A 27,642-nucleotide genomic window follows, 5' to 3' on the forward strand; every position below is an offset into this window, starting at 1 on the left:
CCAGGGTAGAGGGCAGGGCGCTTGCGCGAGCCTGTCCGCTGCCTCCTCCTGCTCCTCCTCCTCCTCCTCCCAGGGGCAAAGGGCAACAGGCAGTCTAGGTCTGGACAAACGTGTGGACTTCTGCCATGGCCGGGTCCGGGTTTGAGTCGCTGGAGCGGTGCTTGGAAAAACATCTGCCACTCGCAGAACTGCAGGAGGTCAAACGCGTTCTCTATGGCAAAGAGACCAGGTGCGTGGAGCCCAGACTGGCCAGGCAGGGAGCTTGGGGTGGGGGTCGGGGGGCCCTTGGGGCCAGCAGGTGTGGGTCTGGGGGACCAGACAGGGGGCTTCAGGGCCTGAAGGGTTCTGCAGGGGCTGTGGTGAATCCTGGGTTGGCGAGCTGAGACCCTGAGTTCTACAGATGGGACCTCAGGTGTACAACCCAGCGTGACCCTTACAAGCCTGGAGGGAAAGGACAGTTTTACTCTTTTGTGCTTTTGCTATGACCACCCAGCTTTCTTTCCAGCTTCCAGTGATCTGCTTCTTCCCCAGCACCAGGCCTGTCCTCTGGCTGGCTCTCTAGGTCTGTACCTCCAGCCAGAGCCCTGATCAGGCCCACTGGAGGTCTTGCCCCCAGCTCCTCCTTCCTGCAGTGACCGGCCTCTGGAGGGTCCTGGGACGGAGAGGCCTCTGAATCTGGTGAGCGAAGGGACCTTTCCCACTGGCAGGTCCCAGGAGTTAGCTCCCATGCTCGGAGCAAATGTTTTCCACTCCCAGCCTGCTGTGTGCATCGCTGGGCCTTTCCAAGGGCAGTGCACTCCTGGTCGCCGGGAGCACAGGGCTGGAAGACACTTGCCCTTCTGCTCCTGTTTCTCTTCAGTCCACTTTTCTCAAAGCAACCAGAAGACTTAAATCATATCCTGCTTAAAACCCTACAAGGGATTGGCACGGCCCTTAGAATGAAATCCAAACTCTGACCCTACGCGACTCCTGACCAGACATCCTTCCACTTTCTTGCCTGTTTGTGGGCTCCCCCAATCCAGCCACACCACACACTCCCTGACCTTGTGGCAGTGACCTTGAGGCGCCTGGTCAGCTCCCCTGAAACTGGAGGGGGTTAATTGGATCAGAGGATCCCAGCCACCAGCCCATGTGGCGTTCTGGCAGGGGTGGGGGCTGGACCTCAGAGCCCCAGGTGTTTTCACGGCTAGTGGATGGTGAAGGTAGAGCAGCTGCTTTTTGGGGTGAGCCTGGTACAGAACTGTGTCCAGAAGGGCTCTTCATACCCAAAGAGGGGTGCCTGGGACTGCCGGCCCTCAAGGCCCCTCCAGTGGGCTGATGCTGGATTACCGCCTTCCATGGGACTTGTGAAGGCTCATGATGGGGGAAACCTCTGAGAACTGGGGCTCCTAAGGAAGGTGCCCTGAAGCAGGGAGTGTTTAAAGGTGAGGCAGGCAAGCTCCCCTGGGAAAAGACAGAGCTTGTGGGTGTCAGGGAGAGTGCTGGGAAAAGAGAAGTAAGTGTCCCGCGTCGGTGACAGGACTTGTTGCAGAGCTCAGGATAAAGGACCGCCTTGTAAGAAGGACTCGGTGTACACAGTTGGATCTCTCCAGAGCAGGGAAGGATTGGAGTGGAAGCCAAATTCCATTTACCAGTGACCACCAGGCCTCTTCCTGGGGCTCGGCTCACCGTAACTGAGTCACTGGTTCCCCTTTTCCATTCTTTCTACTTTTCCCTCTTCTCGGTTCTGTTCTACCCTGTGCTAAACCCTTCCAAGCTTCACTCTGGGGTTTTAACCATTTGTACTTGTGATTGAGTGGGGTTTGGCTATGAACAGTTTGCGAAGTGAAGATAGAAAATTACTCATTTAAAAGTTCGTCTGTTCATGGAACTCTCCTGGAGGCCCTGTGGTTAAGAATCCACCTTCCGGTGTGGGGGGGTACGGGTCAGTTTCTGGCTAGGGACCTCAGATCCTGCACGAAAAGTCAAAGGGTCAGTCACTCAGTCGTCCCTGACTCTTTGCGACCCCATGGACTGTAAACTCTGTCCATGGAATTCTCCAGGCAAAAATACTGGAGTGGGTAGCCATTCCCTTCTCTGGGGGATCTTCCCAACCCAGGGATCCAAGCTGGGTTTCCTGCATTGTGGGTGGATTATTTACTGTCTGAGCCACTAGGGAGACCCCAAGATCCCACTTGCCTAGTAGCCAAAAAACCAAAACACAAAACAGAAGCAATATTGTAACAGATTCAGTAAAGACTTTGAAAAATTGGTCCACGTAAAAAAAATATATTAAAAAAAGTCTTCTTTTCCCATGGCCTGACTTGGGTATGGCTGCCTCTGTGGAGGCCTGATGGAATCCTCCCCTGGACTCCTCCTTCACTCCACGCAAGACTGACTTCTCTCATGAGCGCTTGCTGCCCCCAAGACAAAGGTGACGCTTAGCCAGTGTTTACTAAGTGAGTGAGCTAATGGGCCTTTGTCTGTGCCAAACAGATAAAATCCCCAAAGAACATCAAGGCACAGCCAGAACCAAGAAACATTTATTCATTCAACAAACATTTATTGAGTGTTTATTTTTGTCTCAGGCATTAGAGGTACTAGGATGAGTTAGCCACGGTTCCTGCCCTCGAGGGGCTTTCCGTCTTTTGATGGTTGTCCTGCACTGCAAGAAAGTATGCAGGGAGAGCTGAGGGGTTTATGTGGATGGGGTTGGGGCAAGTGGGGAGGGCTCCTGGGGTGCCAGGCTTCAGCTGCATCCTGAAAGAGACTGGGGGGGGGGGAGGTCAGTCCGGAGATAGGATGGGGCTCGGGTGCTCCGGGCCAAGGCTCAGACAGCAGGGGACATGCCCGTTTGGGGGCTGTGGGAGTAGAATACTGTGGGGGCTTTCCCAGGAGAGGAGGCAGGAGTAGTCGGGGTGGATCCTGGGGGCCCCTCCTCTGCAGAGGAGGAGGGATTGTCCTGATGGTGCTGGGAGCCTTCAGAGCATTTGCAAAGGGGAGGTGGATGATGGGGAGGCCTAAAGCGGGCAGAGTGCCTGGGGGCAGAGAGGAGGAAGGGTTCCAGAAGTCTCAATAGGCAGTGCCGACGGCCAGCTTGGCAGAGGGGTCTTGGGCCCTTGGGTGGCCCGTGTGGGTTCACCTGATGAGCTGCAGCTGGGGGGCAGGCCGACGCGGTGGGGGTGCTGTGACAAATGGCCATATGCCACATGGCTTCAACCAAGGAAATGTATCCTCACGGTTCTGAAGACCAGAAGTACAAAAGTCAAGGTGTTGGCAGGGGCACGGTCTTCCAAAGGTTCGGGGCAGCGTCCTCCTGTGCCTTTTCTGGTTTCTGGCGGCTTCTGGTGTTCCTTGGCCCATGGCGGCATCACGCCAGGCTCTGCCTCTGTCTTCACAGTCTTCTTTTCTCCCCGTGTCTCTCCTCTCGGCCTTCCTTTTAAAACCCACTACTGGCTTTTAGGGCTCCCCTAGGTAATACCAGATGATCTTATCTTGAGATCCTTAGTGATGTCTGCAAAGACCCTTTTTTCCCCAAAAAAGTTCCCAGTCACGGGTTCTGGCTGTTAGGACGTTGGGCGTATCTTTTCTGGGGGAAGGGGCGCACAGGTCAGCCCACGACCCATTACAGAGACCCTAGAGAGAGGGTGTCAGGGTTGGGGGAGGCCTAGAGATGGTCACTGCAGGTGAAGGGGTGGGTGCAGAGGAGAAGTCTAAGGGGCAGAGGAAGTGGAGATTTTGTAGGAGAGTCCAGAGGTAAGGATGTGAGGTTGCAGGACCCGAGGGCCAGTATCAAGGAGGCAGATCAGAATGGGGACAGACTGTCAGGCGCCTCAGGGAGGTCTGGGAGGATGGGGACCTCAGAGTCCACATGGCTTTAGCAGTCAGAAGGCTGGTGCTTCCTAAACAAGAGAGGAGAGACTCAAACAACTGTCATGGTGAACTATGGTCGGTCCGCAGGAGACAGGGAGTGGTGTCCACCATGTGTTAAGTGAAAAAGGCATGTAGACAGAAGAGTGGAACATACAGAAGGACACCTTTGTATGTGTGACACACACACACAAATAGGAAAATGTTGGAAAGAAACAGGAGACATTGTTGAGGGGGGCTGTCTCTAGGTTCTGGGAGGGAGGGGAGCTCATTTGACATTCTCCACCATTTGATTTTTTTTTTTCCTCCCCATGAGCCTGTGTTTCTTTTGTAACAAAGCTTTAGTTTAATTATTTAAAATGCGGATCCATTAGAGGGGAAGGAGAAGTTCCAGAAGCCAGAGGTTGCCAAGGAAGCAGGGACTGGGCTCCCTTGGGCAAGGCCTGCCTGACCCCACTGGAAAGGGGTGTGTGGGGCCAGGACAGGACAGAGATGGGCTGTCCTTCCTGGACTCGTAAGTGAGGCCCTCAGGGTGGGGGCCTTAGTTACCAGAGGAGCAGAGAGCCCGCTGCAGGTGCCAAGGGAGGGCCAGCAGAGAGCCCACATGTGAGGTCCTGGTCCTTTGGCTGGGCTCCGTCCGCCTGGCTGTCTGGCGCCCCCCCGCCTCTGTGAGCCGAGCCCCTGGTGGACATAGGACACGGTTAGAGGGTGCAGCTTGAGGGCCAGGTGGGTTCTCCAGGAAGAAGTGGGGCGGGGCGGGGTGATGGCAGGCCAGGATAACAGGAGGGCAGGGAAAGCCTCCAGGTGGTGGCCTCAGGGCCGGGTGTCCCCAGGGAGCTGGGGCGGGGCGGGCTGGCCAGAGGCTGAAAGGACCAGCCTACAGCTGGGGGCTTGCGGACCTCCGGTGAGCTTTCCCAGCTGATGTCTTCCTCCTGGCTGAGGACGGGCCGCCCGCCCGCCCGGCCCCCACCCCCGGCCTCAGGGGGGACTTCTCCTGGGGCGCGGGGGACCGTCTGAGGCCCCCACGGCAACAGGAGGCAAGGTGTGGGCTTTGCAGCTATTTCTAACCTGCCGGAGCACACGGAGCCCTGACGAGTTTGAAAAGCAGGCTGATTGTCAGGGGCGGAACCCAGCTCTGAGCTGTCAGGGAGCCGTCACGGGGGAAAGCGCCTGGCAGGGGGGCGGTGGCAGGGGGTCGGGCTGACAGGGCTATGATTTTGAAAGAAACGTCGTTAAGAAAGGGATTCAAAGGAGGAGAGGAGTATTATTAGATAATGGCTGTCAGGTGAGTTTCTGAGGCACTCTCGGGGTATTTCGTAACCCTCTCACCCCCTAGATGGTCAGCTCTTCCTGGGCCCTTGCCTGCAGGTTCCACCCCCGGGCGGGGGCATAACGGGCATCAGTGTTGCCGTTCGGCCCGTGGTCACTTTGGTGGGAGGTTTTATCAGTAACCCACTTGCCTCTGTTAATGAACCACACACCGGGATGAGCCCTTCTGCCTTTGGTCTGGACGCCTGGGCCCCACCTTGCCCATCTGGCACTGGGCCGGGAGCTGCCCTCTCCGCTGGCAGTCCCGGCAGGACAGGGGTCCTCAGACGCTCGTGACCCTCCGTCCTGCTATCACTCCTGGCCTCCTGCTCGCCTGTCTCCTTGCAACCTGCTGTGACCACCCCCCAGCTCACGGAGCCCTCTGACTCCAGTCCGCAGACGTTTGGGGGACCGCATCCCCTCTCGCCTGTGCTGAGACTTTAATCCCCCCACTGCCGATTTCAGCGGCTCGAACATCAGCCTCTTGGCTGGGTTCCCTGCCGCCCTGCCGCCCTGCCCCCCTGCCCTCCTCTGTGGGGCCTAACCACTCTGCCTCCCGGCTCCAGAATCGGGGTGAAGCCCGTTCTCCACCCGCCAGGCCCCGGGGGTGGGGTGGTTCCCCCGTCCTGCAGTCCTGCCCCAGCTTCCCACACGTGGCCGCGGCCTGGCCAGCTCCTGCACCTTCCTGTCAGGACGCCCACACGCACCCCTTCTTGGCTGGAGGAGTGACTGTGAGTGTCATCATGTGCTGCGGACCCACTCAGCTCACCTGCCCTCTGCCTTCCTGTGTCTAGGAAGCTCGACCTGCCCAGCGCGGCTCTCGAGGCCGCCTCCCGAGAGGACTTCGAGCTGCAGGGCTATGCATTCGAGGCCGCCGCGGAGCAGCAGAGGAGGCCGCGGACCGTGCGTGTGGGGCTTGTTCAGAACAGAACCCCGCTCCCCGCGGACACCCCCGTGGTGAAACAGGTTAGGCCTCTCCCGACTGCAGAGCCTTGACCCCGGTCCCCGGCTGATCGACTAGCTGCTCTGCCCTGGTGTGTCACCCCCCTGCCTTCCAGCCGTGTCTCTTCTCTTTCTCTTCCGGGGCCCCTACCCCTTTCTTCGCCTCCCGCTCCTGGGATGGAGCTCAAGTTGCCAGGGAAGAGGCCGCCCCTTTGGCTCCCGCACTGTCTGTTGGAACCCTGCCTCCTGGGCTCCGGCCAGCACACGTGTCTGTCCAGCCCGTGTGCCTCTGCCTGGCTTCTCGGTGCGGGAGTCACCGGCCCCAGCCTCCATCAGGTTGCAAATCTGTCTCCTTGGCCAGTCAGGAGGTCATGGCGGGGCCGGGATGCGGTCCTTACCTCCCCAGCACCTAGAAACACGCTCCCAGCCCAGCATCTGCGGGGCCCTGTGGGGGGAGACCCGGTGTCTCTGGGTTTCAGCCTGGCCCCTTCGGGTTCCACTGCTCTGTCTCCGAACAAAAACACTTCTAAATACCTCCTGGGAGCCAGACGGCGGGCTGAGGACACGGAGAATTTGAGGATGCCGCTCCCAAGGAGCTCGTGGGGTCGTGGGACGGGAAAGCCCAGTGGGGAACGGTGCCGCTGTCGGGATGCACGAAGGCTGGGGGACCCCAGGTACCCCGATTCTCGGCCCCGCCGTGGGTGACTCGTGAGAACACCCGCAGGGCAGGGCAGGTCGGGGAGGGAGCACGTTCTGGTAGAGGGCGCAGCTGGGCGTCCTTGGAAGATCAGGGACACGCAGGGACAGACCTGGCAGGACTGGGCATCCCCGTAGCCGCGGACACAGAGTGTCCTGAGTGACCGGGGTCCCAGGGCTAGGGGCGAGGGGGCAGGTGACCCGGGGGAGGGCTCTGGTGTGTGGTGGGCCCCTCTCTCAGCAAGCAGCTCACGTCTCAGCAGCGCCACAAGGCGGGCAGCCTTCTCCCCGTTCTCCAGACGGGGGAAACTCAGGCTCAGCCAGGCGGCGTCCAGCGCCTGGGGGACCCCAGGGCCTCTGCACCTCCACGCTTCGGGCCGGAGGACTGTCCCGCGTCCTGGAACCTCCCGCCCCGCGCGTCTTCCTGCGGTGGGCCTGGTGGGGGATGAGCACTAAAGTTGGCCTCAACCAGTAGAACCCGATGGGCTCTCATCCTCACTGTTTGACTTGCCAGGTCACCGCCCTGCACAGACGCATGGAGGCCGTCGTGGAGGTGGCTGCTGTGTGTGGAGTCAACATCATCTGCTTCCAGGAGGCTTGGAGTAAGTCCCTCTTCCGACACTTTCTCTGCCGCTTGCAAAACCGCAGTCTTAACTCCACGTCACCGAGAGCGTCTGCCACGTGATTTCTTAAAAATCTCCTTTCATTTCTCATCCCTCGAGAGGTTCTTTGTCAGCAGCACGAGCAACCCCAGCACCCCCTCCTTCTCACGAGCCTCAGTCTCTCCTCTGAGCCTTTTAATTCTTTCTCCCAAAGCATCCTGCCGGGAGAATCCCTGGACAGAGGAGCCTGGCGGGCTCCAGTCCATGGGGTCGCGAGGAGTCGGACACGACTGAGCGACTGAACAGAAACACACAGACACACACCCAGCAGAGAGCAGAGGCGTGCTCCCCCTCTGCCACCGGTACCCAGCAGGTCATCCTGTTCCTCACATTTCCGGTCACGTGTGTGCTCACTCTCGGTGACACTTTTGGCGTGTCTGCCTCTTCCGTTAGACTGTAAACTCCATGTGGTCAGTGCCTGGGTGGTGGTAATTTTTCCCATCCCAATCCCCACCCCCCTCCATGTTTTTCAACATTCAAAAAATGTTGATTGTAAAACACGCACGTTGCTACTATCGGTAAATGTACAATTAAGTGATGTTAAATATAGTCGCAAAGTTGTTTTCACTGTCATCACCATCTCGACCCAGACTTTTTTGTCATCTCCAGCCAAAACTCTGCACTAACTCATCAGTAACTCTCCCATCCCTGAAAATCTCTGTTCTACTTTCTGCCTCTATGACTTGACTGCTCTCGGGGCCTTGTGTAGGTGGAATCCTGCAGTGTTTGACCTTTGGTGTCTGGCTTGTCTCACTGATCATCATGTTTCCAAGGTCCATCTGTGTTGTTGCAAGTGTCAGACTGTCCTTCCTTTTCATGGCTGCATAATATTCCATTATATGGATGGATCACATTCTGTTTATTCTTTCTCCTACCCCCATTTTATCTTTAGCAGTTTGAATAATCCTTGGTACATGACAGATGCTAAAAATATTTACTGGATGGTTTAACCAACTTCTCTTTCTTGGAAAACTCCCGCTCGTCCATCAAGGCTTAATGTGGACACCCCCTCCTTTGTGGGGCCCTGGGGACTCCCCTGCACAGAACTGAGCACCCCAGCAAGTTCCCACTGAGCTCCCCATCTCGGCTGGCATCTCCTGAGGGCAGGGCGGGGTCTAAGTCCAGAGCCTGCCTCGGGGAATGCTGGTTCAGTGAATGGGGGACCCCCTTTCTCTCAGACTAGGAAAATGTGGTTAGAACTTTGCAGCCAGCCTCCCCCAACCTGCCTTCCCCATGCTGCTTTTGAAAGTTTGTTTACACTACAGGGGTTGTGAAAACAGGAAAAGAAACCATTAAAATGGAAATGGAGAAATGTGGAGAGCTTAGCAACCTGAAATGAAATTGGAAAGGGAGGTTTTATCCTCTTGGGGCCCTTGAGTCTCCTAATGCTCTGAAAGCGGCGAGTGAGCGGTCATTAAGGATCTTTCTTTGTTATCAACAGCGTTCTTGTTGGCTTCCTTAAAATAGCTCATCCGTCTTCACCCAAGGAGCCTGGGGAGTCTTGAGCCTGCTGCCAAGGCCCCCGGGGCTGCTGCTGGCAGAGCCTGCCGCCCACTTTGCTGCCTCCGTGGGCCACGTCCCGGGCGGCCGAGGTGGTGGTGGTACCACCGTCGCCCCAGGCTGCCAGGGACTGGAAGGGACTGGGGAGCCTGGTGCCCCCCTTGCTGCTCTGTGGGATGAGGAGCCACACTCGCTTCGCAGGGGCATCGGGACAGGCTGCCTCTCACCAGGCCTGGCACCATGCTGGGCACACGGCCCGGGTTTGGGAAAGGCTGTGACGACTTAGAAAAAAAACACACCACGTGAGAGTTAAGTTTTATTGGGGGCAGTATGAGGACCGCAGCCCAGCAGACAACGCCTCAGACAGCTCCGAGAGACTGCTCCGAAGGGGGCGGAGGGAGGTCAGTCTGTATGAGATGTTGGTCACGGGGGAGTGCATGCAAGCAGGCGTATGTTTCCTTGGTAGAAAGTTCCTGCTGGTCTCATGAAGCTTCTGTTCAGGGGGAACAGTCGTCACCATGAAGGATTTTCGCGCTTTTCTAGACATGAGGGCATACAGGAGCTGGGCTTATAACATCAGCCTCTGAGAACACCTAACTCTCTGAAGACCTGTCCTGCCAGTTTTCCCAGGGCAGAGTGCCTCGTTTCGGCTCTCGACAGTGAACTCCTGCAGGGGCTTTGGGGGTCAGCAGCTGCCACGGCACAATCACCCAGGGCAAGCCCCCAGGGCAGGTGCCGATTTGTGGTCGCCAGTTGATGACAATTATCACCCCCAAAGAGGCCACACACGCCCTGTGCAGCAACCAGGTAAAGTCCTCCTCGGCCACATCCCACAGCTTTCCCACAGACCTTCCCTGCAGGCCAGTCGGTTTCAGAGACGTCCAGCGGCATTAACACCGTGTAAATGCCAAGTAAATAGTTGCCTCTGTGTGGCAACCTCAAGTTCTGCTTTTTCGGAACGTTGTGGAATTTTTTTTTTCCCAAACATTTTCCACCCTCAGTCGGGGTGGGGGGCGGGGGGAACCCACAGGTACGGAGGGCCAACTCTGCACGGAATTGGTCCGAAGAAGGAATTCACTGTTCCAAGTCACGAAGGAAAAGACTTCACAGTTCGGCAGGAAGCGGGCAAAGGGTATGGAGGAAATCACCTGGAGGATGAATCCAGAAGAGCCAATGACCACGTGGCTGGGGGCTCCAGCTCGCTGGGGACGCAGGAAAAGGCCATCAGACCGACGGATGCGGAAGCGTGTGCCCGAGGCGGCGGAGCACGCTTGGCCGCAGTGCGTGCCTCCCTGGTGCCTATCCCCTGCCAGCTCCCCCCACCCCACCCCCACAGAGGGAACCTCCATTGAGAATCTGGTGCCCTGCCATTCTTTGAATTGTTACCGCTGGTGTATGTTCCTGCTTTTTTTTTTTTTAAGCACACAAACACCAGTGAGTTATGAAGCTTCCTGTTGAGTTAGCCCTGGATGGTGGGGCGTCGTCTATCCAGAGAGGGCAGAAATCACGCTTTCATCCCCGGGGAGCACTCAGCCCATCCAGCCTGTCCCAGACTTCTGCTGGGGTCATTACACGAACGGCTCTCCTCGTTCCTGAAGAGGCCTCGGCCCCCGGGAGAAGGAGCATTCCTACTGACGTGGAAGGGTCCCGGCGCCGTCCTCAGGGACCCTCGGACACTGTCTCCAAGGAGCCTCGGCCGTGCTCATGGCAACCTGCAGGTCGGCCAGCAGCTCGGGACCCGTTTCTGGCTGTACCTTCTACAGAATTGTTTCACGTGCGGTTTAGTCGCTAAATCGTGTCTGACTCTGTGACCCCGTGGACTGGAGTCCGCCAGGCTCCTCTGTCCATGGAATTCTCCAGGCAAGAACACTGGAGTGGGTTGCCACTTCCTTCTCCAAGGGGATCTTCCCGACCCAGGAATTGAACCCGCGTCTCCTGCCGTGGCAGGCGGATTCTTTATCGCTGAGCCGTCAGGGAAACCCTGTGTGTGTGTGTGGTGGAAATCGCGGTAGCATAGACGTAACAAAGTTCACCATCGTAACCATGTTTTTGCGGGCTCAGTTCTGTAACATTCAGCGCATTCACGTTGTCGCGTAACCATCGCCACCATCCACGTGTGGCACTTCCTCATCTGCCCACACTGGTGCTCCAGCCCCTTGAACATCAGCCCCGCGCTCTCCACTCCCCCAGCCCCGGCAGCTGTCCTCCCGCTCTGTGCCTCTGAACCCGCCTGTCCTGGGCGCCCCGTGTACCTGGAACCACACAGTGCTTGTCCCTGCTCTGCCTGCCTTACTCACCACACACAGTGTCTTCAGGGTTCACCCGTGTTGGAGCAAGTGTCAGAATTTCCTGCCTCTTTAAGGCTGAGTAAGGTGGCTCAGCCGTAAAGAATCCGCCCGCCAATGCAGGATACGTGCGTTCGACCCCTGGGTCAGGAAGATCCCCTGGAGAAGGAAATGGCCACCCATCGCAGTATTCTTGGCCAGGAGAATCCCATGGACAGAGGAGGCTGGCAGGCTACAGTCCATGGGGTCGCAGAGAGTCGGACGCGACTGAGCGGCTACAGGATGGTATTCCATCGAACAGGGGGACCACCATCAAACCCTTCACCCACTGATGGACGCTTGGGTCGTTTCCATCTTTCAGCCGCTGTGAGCCTGGGTGTGCAAGCGTTTGTTTAGATTTCTGCTGCAAGTGTGTCTAAGACAGTAGGAGGGATGGGTGGCCTCACCCCTAGAAGCCGGAAAAGGGGAGGGTCCGCCTGTCGTCCACAGCCGGGAGTTGGCCTCGGAAGGCAGATGCCCCCCACCAGGCCGAGGCGCCCCCTTGGAGGCCCCGCGCTTGGATGTGACTCTGAGCTTTCTCCTCTCCACAGCGATGCCCTTTGCGTTCTGTACGAGAGAGAAGCTTCCGTGGACGGAATTTGCCGAGTCAGCGGAGGACGGGCCCACCACCAAGTTCTGTCAGGAGGTAGGACGCTACCCTGCCTTTAGCCAGCAAGCCAGCCCCTGGGGGCAGCCGGACGCGTGCGGGTCAGAGCGCGGCCGCCGCGGCCGGGGTGGGCCTTCCCCATGGAGAGTGCGCCCGCCTGGCTCTGGTTTTGCCAGATAAGAGTAGATAAGGCTCTTTATTGCCCTTTTTAAAAAAAAAAAGACTGATTTCACTTGAAATCGGTTTCAGAGCCAGAAGGGCCCTTCGTGGCTTCTTCAAAAATGACATTAATTAATTAGTGTTATTCATGGCTATGCTAGGCCTCCCTTGCTGCGTTGAGGCGAGTGGGGGCCCCTCCCGAGTTGGGCCCCCCGGGCTCCAGGCGTGCCGGCTTCGGCGGTGGCGGTTCTGACTGTTGTCTGGAGCGCGGCCTCGGTCTTTGGGGTGCGCAGGTTTGGTTGCTCCGCGGCAGGTGGGATCTTCCCCGATCAGGGGTCAATCCCGTGTCCCCCGCCTTGGCAGGCCGATTCTTCCCCATTGGACCCCCAGAGAAGTTCCCCTTCATGGCTTTTTAAGTGAGGGAGCTGCAGCCCACAGAGGGGGTCTGGGGGTGACCGTCCCCCGCCCCAGAGCAGGGTCTGCAGCCAGCGAGGGGCGGCCCTGGCAGCTGGGGACCAGGGTCAAGGCCGCCTCCCTGGCCAGAGCCCTGCTCCTCCGCTTGCTGTTCACTTGAGTTATGGAAGCTTCTCTGTGTGGCCCGTCTCGGTGTAGAAACTGGGCCTCATTTGTCTTTATTTAAGCCTCATGATGTGTGTTCCACGATCCTGTTTATGTGCATTGTCCAGGAAGGGCAGCTCTGTCGGGGCGGAGAACAGGTCCATGGCTGCCTGGGGCTAAGCGGGGAGAAGGGATGAGCAGGGATGCTCACGGGGCCGGGGTTTCCGCTTGGGGTGTTGAAAACTTTCTAAAGTTAGGTTGTGGTGTTGGTTGCACAACTCTGAGTGTACTGAAAACCACGGAATGGCGCCCTTTGAAACGATGGACTTTACGCTCCGTGAACTGTGTCTTCATGGAGCGGTCACCCCAGAAACCCCCATGACCTCCCACACGGTGGCTTATGCTCGTTCTCACCTCAGAAAACTCCCTTCATTCCTGCGGAAACTTCGGGGCTTTTGAAGCAGTGCTGTGATCATAGTGATCCTGTCAATACGGAGCCGTGATTCCAAACAGCCCTCTTCTCAGGCTGGAGGGGGACATCTCCCAACCACTAGGTGGGGGGTTCTGTGCCTCGGACAAGAAGAGGAAGAGGACGGGGCGGGAAGTGATCGCAGACGGCGAGTCTGAACCAGGACGGGAGGGGGAAGGGACAGGAGGAGGATGGGAACGCGCTGGTCCAGGGGACCCGTGACCGCATCGAGGGCCCCGCGTGGCTCCCGGCGTCCTGCCGCGCCACCTCTCTGTCCTCTCACTGAGGTTGGGGCTAGCGACGGGCCGGTAAGAGCTGAGGACAGAAGACCGGCTGGGGCTGCTCGTCTTGGTCCCCCCCAGATCCTGTAGTTCTTACTTGAGACGAAAGGAATCTGGTGTCCAGGAGTTACGTTTGGTTGGGTTCTGGGTTTCTGGGGGTTTTTTTGGGTAGATGAGACACATGATGATTTTTTTTTTCCTCTTTTTTTTTTCTTTTTGGCTGCGCCAAGAGGCATGTAGAATCTTAGTTCCTCAACCAGAGGTTGAACCCGTGCCCCTGCAGTGGAAGCGCAGTCTTAACCACTGGACTGCCAGAGAAATCCGTTGTTTTCTTTTTTTATTGTGCTAAAAGGGCTTCCCAGGTGGCTTGGTGGTAAATCTGCCTGCCCATGCAGGAGACGAGGGCTGGATCCCTGGGTTGGGAAGATCCCCTGGAGGAGGAAATGGCAACCCACTCCAGTATTCTTGCCTAGGTGCTTTCAGGGACAGAGGAGCGCGGCGGGCTACAGTCCATGCGGTCGCGAAGAGTGTGACGTGACTGAGCACATACGCACACAGGTTGTGGTAGGAAACTCGTCATTTAGCGTCTTAAGCACTTTTGAGTGTAGCGGTCAGTTCACAGCGTTACGAGACAGACCTCCAGGACCTGTCGTCTGGTAGATCTGAAACCTTCCAGCCACGTGTCAGCTCCACTCCGCCTCCCGCTGCGGGCACCTGACGTCCCACGTGGTCTCTGTGATTCGACTACTGTAGATGCCCCGCCTGAGTGCACGTCTGCAGTGCTGGTCCTTTTGCCCCTGGCTGGTTTCACCTGGCGTAACGTCCTCAGTTTCATCCGCATCAGAGACCACAGCCACTTCATCCATGGGCCAGGACTGCCTGCCTTCTTAAGGCTGGATAACACTCCATTCAGTCCATCCTAAAGGGAATCAACCCCGAATATTCGTCGTGAGGACTGATGCTGAAGCTCCAATACTTTGTCGACCTGATGCAAAGAGCCGACTCATGAGAAAAGACCCTGATGCTGGGAAAGACTGAAGGCAGGAAGAGAAGGGGGCGGCAGAGGATGAGATGGTTGGATGGCATCACGGACTCGATGGACATGAGTTTGAGCAAGTTCCGGGAGATAGTGAAGGACAGGGGAGTCTAGTAGGCTACAGTCCATGGGGTCAGAGAGAGGTGGACACGACTGACCAGCTGAACAAAATGACAAAATACTCCATCGCGTGTATGTGTGCACTCAGTTGTGTCCGACTCTTTGTGACCCCCACGGACCTACCAGGCTCCATGGGACTGTCCAGGCAAGCTTGCTGGAGTGGGTTGCGCGTGTATGCCAGGCTCTCTGGACGGTTGGGTTGCTCCCACCCTTGGCTGCCGTGAATAGCGCTGCCGGGCACACGCGTGTGCACTCACATGCTCCCACTCAGTTGCCAGCCCTGTGGTGGCTGTGTTTGCCTCCGTGAGGAGCCCAACATCACTTATATTCCTGCCGGCGTTTTGTGAAGGCTCCTGTTTCCCCACACCCTTGTCAACGCGCCTTATCTGCTTTTTTCATTTTGTCTCGGTGTTGCCTCTGGGTCTGAAGGTCTGTGGGAAGTGGCGTGAGGCTTGCCTTTATTTTATTTGTACTGCAGGGTCTGTGATCTTTGTTGAGGGGTCACAGGGTTGGAAAACAGAAGACTTTGCTCTCTGCACCCTTTAGAATTAGGAAATCAGCCTCAGCCACACTAGAAAGGTCCCCAGAGCTATGTTCAGCGTTTCAGAAATCCTGATATAACCCATACACTGCTGATATAACCCTAGGCTCATGGAAATGTCAAGTGATTTGATTCTGACTAGAACTGTTTTAAGGTATAATGCTTAAGAATCGGGAGAGCGGGCCTTTCGTGATGGTCCAGGGGTTAGGACTCCGCACTCCCCCTGCCAGGGGCAGGGCTTGTATTCTGCAGGCCAGCTGATCCCAGGCAAATATTACAGACAACCAGCAACTACCCGTCAAAGCATAAACCACAACACCACAGGGCAATGCAAAAAGGCAGCCACTGGGAGACTGAAACTCTGTCTCCTAGATCTTGGATCAAGGAGAAATCCAAGATGGAATTACAGCATGTCTGGGAGAAAAAGATTATACGAACATGTCATATTCAAGCAATGCAAACTAATGGCCTCGAATCGTGCCATCTGAAAAAAAAATCTGAAAAAGAGTAGAGAAAGTCTTTCACCTGTTGGCACAGACGTCGTCGTTGTTCGGTTGCTAAGCCGTGACCCACTGTTTGTAACGTGGCACGTAGTAAATGGTGAAGGGAATGAAGAAATAGCTGTTCTTCTCACTTGTAGCGGAGAGAGGAAAAGGACGCATTTCGGGCCTTTGGGGAGATCCAGAAGTGGGGTTGGGGGGTCATGTGGTCGTTCGGGGTTTAATTTTGGAGGCATGGCCCTACCGCTCTCCACAGCAGCTGCACCATCCTCCCACGCCCACTAGGAGTGCCCGAGGACGATGCCGGTTCCTATGTAGCTAAGCTTAGGCATCAGAACAGCGCTGGCATTTGGTCTTTAAAAGGACAAGCGTAGGGAGAGCTCGGAACCCAGACATTATCTAGGAGGACCCTCGAATCCCTCTATAAAGATGTCCGAGGCGCGATTAGAAAGGAGGGTGGTGCCTCGTCTGTTTTTCCAGCTGGCGAGGAAGCATGGCATGGTGGTGGTGTCCCCCATCCTGGAGCGAGACTCGGCCCACGGGGACGTCCTGTGGAACACGGCCGTGGTCATCTCCAGCTCCGGAGCGGTCCTGGGCAAGACGAGGAAGAACCACATCCCCAGAGTGGGCGACTTCAACGAGGTGAACCTCCCCGCCTGGGCCCGTGAGCAGCCTGGCCGCCACGCAGTGTGGCTTCCCCGCGTCGCCCTGCATCACGCGGGCAACTGGGATACGGTTGGAGTCCCGGGCAAGTCCCCACGCGTCTTTAGCACAGAGGGCTATGTTCTTATATGTGCTAATATTTTTAAAAATATAACCTGGTTTGGCCTCCTGGAATTCTTCTTGAAAGTAAGGAGCATGTTTTCAGGTCTACTATGACTTTCTGCTTTTCTAGATGTTCATTCTGTTCAGTTTTTTGAGAGTTTGATATTGAAACTCCAGCTAAAAATTTTAGTTTGCTTTAAAAAAAATAATAATTGTAATAGGTAGGGGAACTGTATGTAACTTTGTCCTCTATATTCCAAGTCTCCTGTCAGTGTGTTATCACACTTCCATAATTTAAAAAAGAAAGAGGAAAAAGAAAAAGTTGCACGTAAGTTAAAACCAGAAGCGATAGTGCACAAGCCTGAAGTGATCACTGGGGCCCTGCAGGCCCTGAGCTCCTCGTCCGTCAAGGCCTTAGGCCTCGTTCGGGGGTTGGGGGGGTCCTTGTCTGTGGCTCCCGTGGGGTCTGAGTCAGCGACGTCCGAGTGTCAGGTGACCGTGCGGGGCGCCCGTGTGTGCACAGGTGTGTAGGCTGGGGCTTCGGCCCGTACTCAGGGCCTGAGTGGTTAGCTGTCCTAACTGGTTAATGGCCATCATGGGTGGAGGGAGGTGCACGTTTGCTGGCAGAAAATGGACCCCACCTAACACCTGAGATCCGGAGTCTGAACTGGATCTGCAGTGAGTACAGCTGGTCAGGGTGTGACACCCTCTGCCCTCCCCAGCTGTGCGGGTCCCAGCTGCTCCCAGGCCGGTCGGGCAGATATGAAGGGGTGTGCGGAGCTGGCCGAGGCCCCCCGAGGAGAAAGAAGCGCCCAGCGTTCCTCAGGGACCGCTGGAGGCGGGGGCGGGACGCCGCGCCCCCGGCCTGTTCACTCTGGGCTGAGTCTGGAGCTCCCCGCAGAGAGCGGCGGGCTTGTCTCCGCGCACCAGGATCTGCTCGCGTGTCCACGCTGGGCTTGCATCCTGGCTGCTGCCCAGCTCGGGCGAATTTTGAGGTTAACGGGAGGAGGCAGAAGGCAGGGAGAGGACCTGTGTGGGACCCTGGCTGGCACCCCGAGGGGGCTGGCGGAGTCGGCAGGACTGTGTCCCGCCTGCCGGCCATGGGGGACGTCCTTGACCCCAGGCAGTGTGTGTCCAGGGAGCTTCTGCAGAAGGGCACCTTCTCAGTGGAATTCCAGTCTCAGATGGGCCTTTGTTGGCCGGTGAGGTCACACGTGATGGCGTGTCCCCCCCGGCCGGGGCGGGGACAGATGGTTGGTGAGGACGTTGACCAGCTTGTGTTAGCACTGACCACAGGCCTTGGCCTCTAGTGGTGCTGGGATGAAACCTCACCCCAGTTTATCCTTGACACGCTGCGGGAAGTAGCTCTGGGGACTTTCTGACGTGTCACCGCAGGTCTGTGGGTAAGTGCTCAAGCCGCGGTGATTTCCCCTCAGGTAAGCTTGTTCATGTTGTGTCTGGGTTTTCAGGTTTGGGTCTTTTTTTAATTTTTAGTTTATTTTAAGTGGTCTGAAATTTCGGAGTTTAGAGTCATACCAGGAGTGTCCCTTCGGGAGGATGGGTGAGTTTCGTTTTTCTGTCACGACTAAGAAAAGGGAAGCGTGGCGGCTCCGAGCGTCCGTCCGTGGCCCTCTGTCTTCCAGTCCACGTACTACATGGAGGGAAACCTGGGCCACCCCGTGTTCCAGACGCGGTTCGGGCGGATCGCCGTTAACATCTGCTACGGGCGTCACCACCCCCTCAACTGGCTCATGTACAGCCTCAACGGCGCTGAGATCATCTTCAACCCCTCCGCCACCATCGGAGCGCTCAGGTCCTGGGCCCAGGGGGCTCGGCGGGGGTCTGGGGGCCGGGTTTCGGGGCGCGGAGGCGGGCTGGGTGAACAGAGGCAGGGATCTGCACCGCCCCTGAGCCCTGGGACGGTGAGTGGTAGGGTCCGCCAACTTAAGCGTCCGTCACAGTCCCCCCTCGAAGAGCTGAGGGGTTTCCCCAGATTGGGCTACACGGTCATGAACCCACCTGCCGACGCAGGAGACGCAGGAGATGCGGGTTCGATCCTGGGGTCAGGAAGAGCACCCCCCTGGAGGAGGGCAGGGGAGCCCACCCCAGTGTTCTTGCCTGGAGAATCCCCACGGTCAGAGGAGGCTGGCGGGCTGCAGTCCCTGGGGGTTGCCCAGACTTGGACACACTGCCCTGAAGAGCAGGGCCGTGCTGCGAAATACCGTCCTTGGCTATGGCGAGGCCTCAGGCAGGGACCACTGGCAGGATTTGGGAAAGCTCCCTTTCTAAGGGCCCGGAGCATCGGGGGTTACCTGAGCAGCTTTGGCTCCCCTCCTGTCCCACCTGGGCGTCCCGCCTGGGGGGGGATGACGACGGAGGGGTCCTTGGCCTCCTGTCTGCAGACCCCCGGGGAGAGAAGGAGTGGACGAGCGGTCCGAGCTGAGAGTGTCCTTGAGAGATCGGTCAAGGGGCTCTGCCACCTGTGTTTACCCAGCCACGTGGTGTCTGCCTTATCCCTGAGCAGACAGAGCGGCTGTCCCAGGGCTGGGGTGGGAGGGAGGCGGGCTCCAGGGCCCCCCGGGGCGCTCGCGGGGTTGCAGCGGGGCTGCCATGACCAGCACCAGTGCCCTTTAGAGCTTCCCCCTCCCCAGCAACGGGTGGTTTCCAGCGTTGCCTCATCAAGGAGCAGGAGGGCTCCGGGCATCTGTGTGAATGCCTCTCCCCCCAGCTCACTTCCCCCAGAGCGTTCCAGGGTCTGCTGTGTCATCGGGGGGCTGGGGCAGGGAGGGGAGTCCCCGTCCCCACTGGAGGGGGGCAGTTCTGCTGGGCAGCCTGCAGTCCCCTGGGGGCCCACCCCGTCACTCTCGCCCTCGCTTGCCGCGAGATTTCCGAAACTTCCGTCGAGTGTCTTCTAAACGTGGGGACGTGGCTGTCACTTCACCTCGAACTTGCTGCTGAACGTGGGGCCCCCTCCCTCAGCGCGCTGATCTGCACGGCCAGTCCCTTACAGAACGGGCCCATCCTGTCTGTCTGGGGGGGTGCTATCGGGCACAAGGAGACGGTCACGTCTGGGGTCTCCTGAAAGAGTGGTTCCTGGTCGTCCAGCCAGCAAGCCTGGACAGACGCCCCGGGCCACGCCCTGGAGCAGCCTCCCTGCTGGCCACGTGTTACACACCCAGCGAGCTGCAGCTCCCAGAGGGGTCCCTGAAGCCAGTGCCCACCTCCCCCCCGCCCCCCCCCCCCCCGCCCCGAGCACAGAACGCTCGCAGGCTGGGAGGGACACAGCTGTAGCCTGGACTCAGCTCTCCAACCGAGCACTTCTGGGCTTCTATCAGCCCCAATTAAGCAAACAGAAGCCGCTCAACGTAACACACACGTGATGGCTTGTGTCCTCGGCTTATGAAAAGTTGTCCATCTTCCTTCTGGACAGCAGTGGTCCCACCCACTCGTGCCCTCCAAGGAGGATGTGTTTCTGCTGGCGGCTGAAATGCTGACGGGTCTTTCAGGAGCCCCGTGCCTGAGGGGCTCCCACAGCGTTCACCCCCTGTCTGCTCCGTCGCTCAGCCGTGTCCGACGCTTCGTGACCCCATGGGTGGTAGCCCACCAGGCTCCTCTGTCCCTGGGATTCTCCAGTCAAGAAGACTGGAGTGGGTTGCCATTTCCTCCTCCAGGGGATCTTCCACGGAATCTGGAATCCGTGTCCCCTGTATCTCCTGCATTGCAGGCAGATTCTTTCCCGCTGAGCCATCAGGGAAGCCCTTACACCCTTGACCAGATAATTACAGTCTGAAAACCTTAGCCTGAGGGCACGTTGGTGAGACCAGAGGAAAGCTTCCTGCCTGACGTTGCTCAGGGCCCTGCGATGGACAACAGGGAAAAGCTGGAAGGGAGAGCGTGGTCAGGGCCAGCTCCTCTCCCCCAGCGGTTACGGCCCACCCATCCCGGGGCTAACGCAGCTCCGTGACCCCCGCCTGTGAGCAGAAAGGGCGTTTCCAGGCTGGGGTCAGAACCCTGCCAAGAGTCTCCTTGCCGAGGACGGCCGTAGAGTGTGGAAAGCGGTGTAACAGGTGGTTCACTAGGACGTTGGGACGCAGGGTGAGTTTCTTAAAATCCTGAAGGGTTATTTGTAGAACCGTCGCTGAGGGTTTATAAGCAGGAGGCCCGGCACCTCAGCTCGCAGCTTCTAGAAGCACCCATCCCCTTCTCTGACATCTCCCTCCTCCTGTATCAGCACCCCTCCACCCCCCACACACACGCGCGTGCGTGCAAATGTGTGCGCATCCCGGGAGTGGGCAGGGTGTCCGCACGTAGGGTCCCCCAGTTCCGAGCACCCCGTAGAGGCACAGTGCGGTTTGATGAACTGAGTCACCCTGCTGGCCCTGCAGCTGAGTGGTCAGAGATTTCTGCCCTCCCACCCTCTCGGGCCACCCTTCGCCTGCCCCACTGTGGCTGATTTCAGGGGCCGGCGCACCCTGCCCGCCCAGCCCGGCCCGGCTCTCAGGAACCTCTGGCCTCGTCTGAGAGCCTCGGTGTCCTGCCGGCTGGAGCTTGGGTCCTGGCCCCCTCACCCTCCCTGGAGAACCACAAGGGGCCTGTTGCGCGGCGCCCGCTCCACACCTGTCTATTTAATTCCCGAAAATGTCAGCGATGGGCGTGTTTCTGTAAAAATCCTTTCTTGAAAGTTTTGTCAGCTCAGCTGAGCAGCTGGGGGGAGAAAAAAAGCAGGAAAATGAGTCCCTCCATCAAGGCTGGGATTTTTTTATCCCCCCTCCAGACTTGTGAATGCTGCTGAGAATTAGGCTTGTGACAAGCACCCACCCACCCCTCCACCTACTCCCCGGTTTCAGCCAGGTGCACGCTGACAGGAAGGCTCCGGGGCCCTGCGCTCCCAGGCACCCCGTGTTTCTGAGTGGGATCGCAGCTCTGCATCCAGAACCCCGACGGCGCTGTTCCTCAGACCGTCAGCGGCCAGCAGGCCCACTGAGTTCCGTGGCACTTTTTGGCTGGTGGGCTGCGGACAGACAGGTGTCCGCCAGAGCAGAGTTTCCCACCGAGTCCCCCCACCCCCGCAGGCGCTGGCTCCGGGGAGCTCAGCTGAGCCCACGTGGGGATGTCCCCGTCCTGGGCTGTAGGGAAACCGGGGCCGGGGGCCTCTGCTCTCGAGGCTCGGGGTTCAGAAGTGGGAAATGGGGGGGCAGCTCAGGGGAGCTGATGCCGCCTTCAGCCTGAATTCCTCTCAGGCTTACTGTTTGCCGGGCCTGAAATCCTCCCCTGTAGAGACAGGCGGCTCTGCAAGGCGGCATGACAGGGCGCCCTGCTAGCCCCAGTGGTAAAGAACCCGCCAGCTGAGGGTTCAATGCCCCCCCCCACCCCGGGTCTGGAAAATTCCCCTGGAGGAGGAAATGGCAACCCACCCCAGTACCTGCCTGGGAAATCCCATGGACAGAGGAGCCTGGGGGACTACAGTCCACGGGATGGCAGAGTCAGACAGGATTTGTATTACAAGGGTAGGGATCTCCCTTCTGACGTTTACTAGCCTGGGGGGGGTGGGTTTCTGACCCCACCTGGGGGGAGGGAATGAGGCAGAAGCCGCAGTGAAGGGGGTCCTGCCGGGTAGCACCCCACCCCCACCCCGCCAGCTGCTTCAGCTGCCGGAGAAGGGGACGGATGTTTCCAGAAGCCACGAGCCCATGCTTGTCTGCACAACCTTCCTCTGGGGAAGCCTCAGAAAAGGAAACTTAGGGCAAGGATTTTTTTTTTGACCGCACCGCATGGCCTGCGGGATCTTAGTTCTCCAACCGGGGATTGAATGCCTACACTCTGCAGTGGGAGAGCGGAGTCTTATCCACTGCGCTGCCTGGGGAGGCCCAGGGCGAGGCTTTGACCCAGGGCTGCCGCTGGAGCGTCGGCCGCCCTCCACACGGCTGCTTCGGCCCGAGAGGGGACGAGCTGGCCTGTTGGTGGTGGGTGTGGGGTCACCCACGGGCGCCGTGAGCCTTGTGGCAAGAATGGCACCCCGGCCGCAGCTCAGGGCTGAGCGTCCGCTGAGTCAAAGGCTGGGCGCTCGGCAAGCTGGTTCCCCTCCTTCCTGTCTCACAGTGAGTCCCTGTGGCCCATCGAGGCCAGGAACGCAGCCATCGCCAACCACTGCTTCACCTGTGCCATCAACCGCGTGGGCCAGGTGAGTCCCCGAGGCCTCGGGGGGGCCGGGAAGGGATAGAGGGATGAGGACAGGAGACCTGCCCGGCCACCAGCAAAAGCCAGGCGGAAGGAGCAGCAGTTGCAGTGGCCTTGGTGGGGACCCCGGGGTCGCAGCTCCTCTGGGCACACACGCCCCACGTCCCAGGGTCCCGGCAGGGGGAGCCTGGCTGGGCCTGTCACCGTGAAAGCTAGCCCTGCCCAAGCCCTGTCTTGTCTGCAGCTGAAACCATTTTAAAAGGCTCTCAGCCCATGACCACCACCCAGTACCTGCTTTCTTCCCGTTGTCCTCCCCCCAACCTTGACCTCAGGCACCGAAAGATTTGACTACAAACACCCGGTATTTATTACGTAACAAATCCTCTTCCGCATTCTTGCTAATCAGATGTCAGACTCTAATCAGAGCATCTGATCAGCCTGAGATAACCCTAAGTGGGTCTACAGGAAAGAAACTTGGTGTTTTTTTTTTTTTTCAATTATTTTTATTAGTTGGAGGCTAATTACTTCGCAACATTGCAGTGGGTTTTGTCATACATTGACATGAATCAGCCATGGAGAGAAACTTGGTGTTTTAACCGGCCTGCGTGCGGTGGCACCCTCTCCCGGCTGGACACACCGTCTTGGGGAAGGTATCGAGAGCGGGTACTCCCCGCTGCCTGCGCTGCCCCCAGGCTGGGCGTTGTGAAGTCCCAGATGCCCTCCGTGCCCCGGGGAACCAGTCTCAGCAATGGCTTTCTCTTCTCACAGCAGACGATAAGCTCCTGAAGGCAAAATCCGGGTCTTTCCCTGGGGCTGGTCAGATGCCTGGCTGGCCGGGGGGGCTGGGACTCAGGGGGGCCAGTTCCATCAGGCCGGTCCACGTCGCTGTAGCTCTGTCCTAAGTCTCTCGCCCCTGGCCAGCTCTGATGAGTGTCCCGCCAACACCCCCTAGAGGTGTGTCTTGTGCGTGCATGCTAAGTCGTTTCCGTCACGTCTCTTGGTGACCCCATGGACTGTAGCCCACCAGGCTCCTCTGTCCATGGGATTCTCCAGGCAAGAACACTGGAGTGGGGTGCCATTTCCTCCTCCAGGGGGTCTTCCCGATGCAGGGATCGAGCCCGCATCTCTTAACGTCTTCTGGCATTGGCAGGAGGGTTCTTCACTCCTAGCGCCAAGTGTGTCTTACCTTGGTTTTATTTCCCAGGAGCACTTCCCAAATGAGTTCACCTCTGGGGATGGCAAGAAAGGTACGTCCAGGTGACTTTCCGTGGGGCTGATTTGGGGTGGGGGTGGGGGAGAACCTGGCTGTCCCTTCTCCATCTGCTGTCTCCGAGCAGGACCCACCCCACAGACCGTCTGCACACCTGCCCCCCTCCCCGCCTCGTGTGGACCCTGGGGCTGTGACCCCCTGGCACCCCAGATGAGGATGGAGTAGGGACTGGGGTGGAGATGGGCCAAGCCGTGGGGGAGCCGTCTGTGACCTCCCTGAAACGGGTGCATATTCCATCCTGCAGACCACACCCCTCACCCCCTAGCTGTCCAAGTGCCCCCAGAGCCCAGCATGGCTGCCCCGGGTTCCTAGAACCCACAGCTCGTTTGGCTCTGTGGGCAGAGCCGGAATCCGCCACGCCCGGGCCCTCCTTTCTGGCCTGGAATGTGGGAGGGGGCCACCCCCATCTGCAAGGAGGTGTCTGGGAAGCAGAGGGGCACTGAGCAGGTGTGCCTCCCACAGCAGTATTTCCTGAAAGCGCTCAGATCCCCCCACTCGAGGCCTGGGAGACTGGAGCCTCTGGCCCCACGGGGCTCCCTGTCACAGGACCGGGGTCCTGCCGGCCCCGGGCGGCGCCCGCATGCTCCCTGCACACCTTCAGGGCAGCCAGCACCCCGCTTTACTGGTGAGGGGCCCGAGGCCCGGAGTGGGGGAGGGCGACGTGGCTGGGAGGGCCGAGCTCACCGGGGGCCACACGACTCGCTGGGGCCGCGGTGGCCGATGCTGGAGCCGGGGACCAACACCTCTGCCATGGAGGCCTGTAGGACGGTTCCCAGGGTCGGGACTCCGCACTCCCGGTGCGGGGCATCTGGGTTCAAGCCCTGGTCAGGGAACTGGATCTGGCATGCTGCAACTAAAAAAGAAAACAAGCGAACAAACTATGTGTATATGTATGTATAGCAATAAGACAGCATTTTAGTTTCAGTTTTAAAGATCCCGCATGCCGCAGCTAACAGATCCCATGTGCAGCACCCAAGACCCAGTGCAGCCGAATACCTAGAAATAAATTAATTAAAAATAATAGAAAGGTTCCTGGGGCAGAGGTGAGGGCATTGAGGGCGACTTGCAGCTGGCGGCCGGGCGTCCAGGCCTGACGAGGGAGGCAGGTCCTCGGGGCCACAGCAGCTGCTGGAGAGGGTGTGGGGACCCTCGTCCCGGCGTCCCCGGTGCAGAGACCACCAGCGTCTGCACGCGCTCACGGGCCTTGCGGTCGCTGCCCCTCAGCTCACCGGGACTTCGGCCACTTTTACGGCTCGAGCTACGTGGCGGCCCCGGATGGCAGCCGCACCCCCGGGCTCTCCCGCACCCGGGACGGGGTCCTGGTCGCCGAGCTGGACCTCAACCTCTGCCGGCAGGTGAACGACATCTGGGGCTTCAAGGTGGGTCTCCAGGCTCCCGCTCCTCCATGCGGCCTGGCCTGCTCCCAGAACTGGGACTGCACCGCTCCGGGCGGCCTGAGGGCCAACCGCGTGGCCCCCTCCCTGGGCTGCGCAGAAGGCCGGGGGCTGGGGCCTGGGGCCTGGGAGGGAACCACGGGGTCAAACACTGCCCGGGGCAGCAGGCCTCGATAAATTCTCCACTCACCTGATTTATTAGATTCTGGGCGCCTTCGAGCAGATTCATCTCAATTTCATTTGTCCAGAGAACAGAGTGGCTTGGCCTCGCTAATCCTCTTTTCCTTCCCAGGCACTTGCACTTACCACAAGATGAATGTGTGTGTCTGGCTCTGCCCGTGGCCAGGCCCCAAGTCTGGGCCCGGACAATGGAGGGAAGTCTGTCGAGGAGAGAAATAGGCCTGTGGCCTTGGCGGTGCCGCTGCCTCGCGAGCCACTTTGGCTCCCTGCCTTATGCGCCCGCTTGTAAAACGAGGCCTTGGGGACCTGATAGCCTGTAGGGAAGGTGGTGGGTCTCCAAGGATTGTAAGTGCCCGCCTCCTAGAACGGGGTGCTTGCGGCCTGGGACCCCCCACCCCGGAGTACAGCGCATCAGGCACACAGAGGGAGTGTTGCCATGTTAGCCTCCCAGGGTGTTTCCACCGACTCTGCACCCGCTTCTCACAGATCACACACACAAATAAACATCACACTGTCACGATGGGATGACTGCCCAGCACTCCTGGGCGGGGAGTGCCGGGGGCCAGCCAGACGTGGGCTCCAGGCCTGAGGAGAGTCCTGTTTCTGTGAGCATGGGTCCTTGGGCACCTTCCCTGAGCCTCAGATCCTCCTCTGAGCGATAGGGCGCTGCCCAAGTGAAGGTCTCCTGTCTCTGTCCTCCTGGGAAGCTTAGATTAATGCAGGATTCCGCACCAATGGGAAGTCGGAGCCAGTAATCCGAATGACTTCTCATTAGTAACTTTCTGAAAGCGGAAGCCGTCCGAGGCTGTGATGATGGGCATCAGCTCCTGTCAGAGCTTTGGGAGGGAGGGGCGGTGGGGTGGGGGTGGTGGAGGGCGGTGCGAATGACCGGGTGACGGGGTGTGAGGCCCTGGGTGGGATTTCCGGCCCCGCCCCCAGCCTCTCCCCAGCCGCCGGCGCGTCCAGGATGAGACGCTGCGTGCAGTGGATGGCCCTCCGGAGCCAGGCCGCCAGGGTGTGCATCCCGGGGGCCCACTCCCGCCGGTGACCGGCGGCAGGTCAAGCCCCTCTCGGGTCGGGGGTGGGGGGCGCAGGGGGGTAGGACGGCCCTCCTCCCCCCTGCCTGGGAGCCCGCCACACCTTCTGGTGGAAGATCACAGAGGTGTTCCAGCAGGAGGGACTGGGGGCGTGAGTCACGTCGGCCTCAGTGATCTTCGCCACCGCCCCGGAATCGGTGTCGGAGGGTCACACGCGGGGTGGCGTCTCCGAATCCAAGCCTGAGACCGTCCTGGCCTCCAGCCCGTCTTCCGGTCGCGTTTCTGTCCCACAGCTGCCCTCTAGTGGCAGCAGGTGGAAGTGCGCGGATGGGGGCGTTTAGAGTGAAACGGGAACCACTCTAGTCCTTGGTGTTTCGCTTTCAGATGACCGGCAGATACGAGATGTACGCTCGGGAACTTGCGGAAGCTGTCAAACCCGACTACACCCCCAAGATTGTGACAGAGTAGCCGCCGGCCCTCAGCCCCCGCCCGCCAGGGAGGGCACCTCTGCCCGTAGCAGGTCGGCCAGGGCGCCAGGCTCTGCCGTGTCCGGCTTCTCCCTGCTGACTCCCGAGGGCGCTGCTGTCCAGGCTGGTTTTAAAGGTGGCCCGGGCGGGCGGGGAGGTTGGTCAGGTGAGGCGGGCTGGCACACTAGCGCCCGCTTCCCTTCTCCGGGGATGAAAATGTGTGGGGACGGGGTGGAGGTGAGGGTTGCAGAGCCCTGTAACACATCCACTGAATCTGTTCACTTTGGTCACTTTGAGGTGGTTAGACTTTGTTGGGTGGATTATAGAGATTCAATTAAAAGATCATCCCAGGCGCTGCTTGTGCTGGCTGGTTTGAAGCGAGACAGATGGGGGACTTGCCTGGTGGTCCAGTGGCTGAGACTGCACGCTTCCAATGTGGGGGTGGGGGGTGGGTTCAACCTCTGCTCGGGGAGCTAAGATCCCATGTGCTGCCCCTAAACATCACACGTACTACAACAAAGATAGAAGGTCTCTCTGGAAAACCCAGCACAGACAAATAAGTATCTTTTAAAAAGAAGCGAGGGGCTTCCCTGGTGGCTCAGTGGTTAAGAGTCCGCCTACCAATGCAGGAGATGTGGGTTCCATCCCTGAACCAGGAAGATCCCACATGCCGTGGAGGAACGAAGCCTGCGGGCCACAACTGCTGAGCCTGTGCTCTAGGGCCTGGGAACCATGAATGTTCAAGCCCATGCTCTGCAGCCAGAGAGCCTTCCATCTAGATTGACTTCTGCGGACGGAGA

General features: G+C 58.8%; 1 protein-coding gene and 1 long non-coding RNA gene across 3 annotated transcripts; one reads left to right on the forward strand and one right to left on the reverse strand.

Moving 5' to 3' along the window:
• Positions 1–40: 40 nt before the first annotated feature.
• UPB1 (beta-ureidopropionase 1) lies at positions 41–27,067 on the forward strand. The gene is made up of 10 exons (XM_043901174.1): positions 41–229; positions 5,952–6,123; positions 7,310–7,397; positions 11,833–11,927; positions 16,033–16,194; positions 17,961–18,130; positions 22,417–22,498; positions 23,699–23,741; positions 24,989–25,143; positions 26,760–27,067. Exons 1-10 carry the CDS (start codon positions 126–128, stop codon positions 26,841–26,843), a joined length of 1,155 nt encoding a protein of 384 aa, XP_043757109.1. The 5' UTR covers positions 41–125; the 3' UTR covers positions 26,844–27,067.
• LOC122693604 lies at positions 22,507–26,753 on the reverse strand. 2 transcript variants are annotated; one of them, XR_006340950.1, is made up of 4 exons: positions 26,479–26,753; positions 25,349–26,120; positions 24,449–24,617; positions 22,507–23,723 (listed from the first exon to the last, which is right to left on the reverse strand). It is a non-coding gene; the product is annotated as an uncharacterized LOC122693604 (long non-coding RNA). The 2 variants fall into 2 exon arrangements; XR_006340949.1 differs by lacking the exon at positions 26,479–26,753 and having other exon boundaries at positions 25,349–26,174.
• Positions 27,068–27,642: the final 575 nt, after the last annotated feature.

Source organism: Cervus elaphus, chromosome 5 (assembly GCF_910594005.1).
Source record: "Cervus elaphus chromosome 5, mCerEla1.1, whole genome shotgun sequence".
Lineage (NCBI taxonomy): Eukaryota > Metazoa > Chordata > Mammalia > Artiodactyla > Cervidae > Cervus > Cervus elaphus.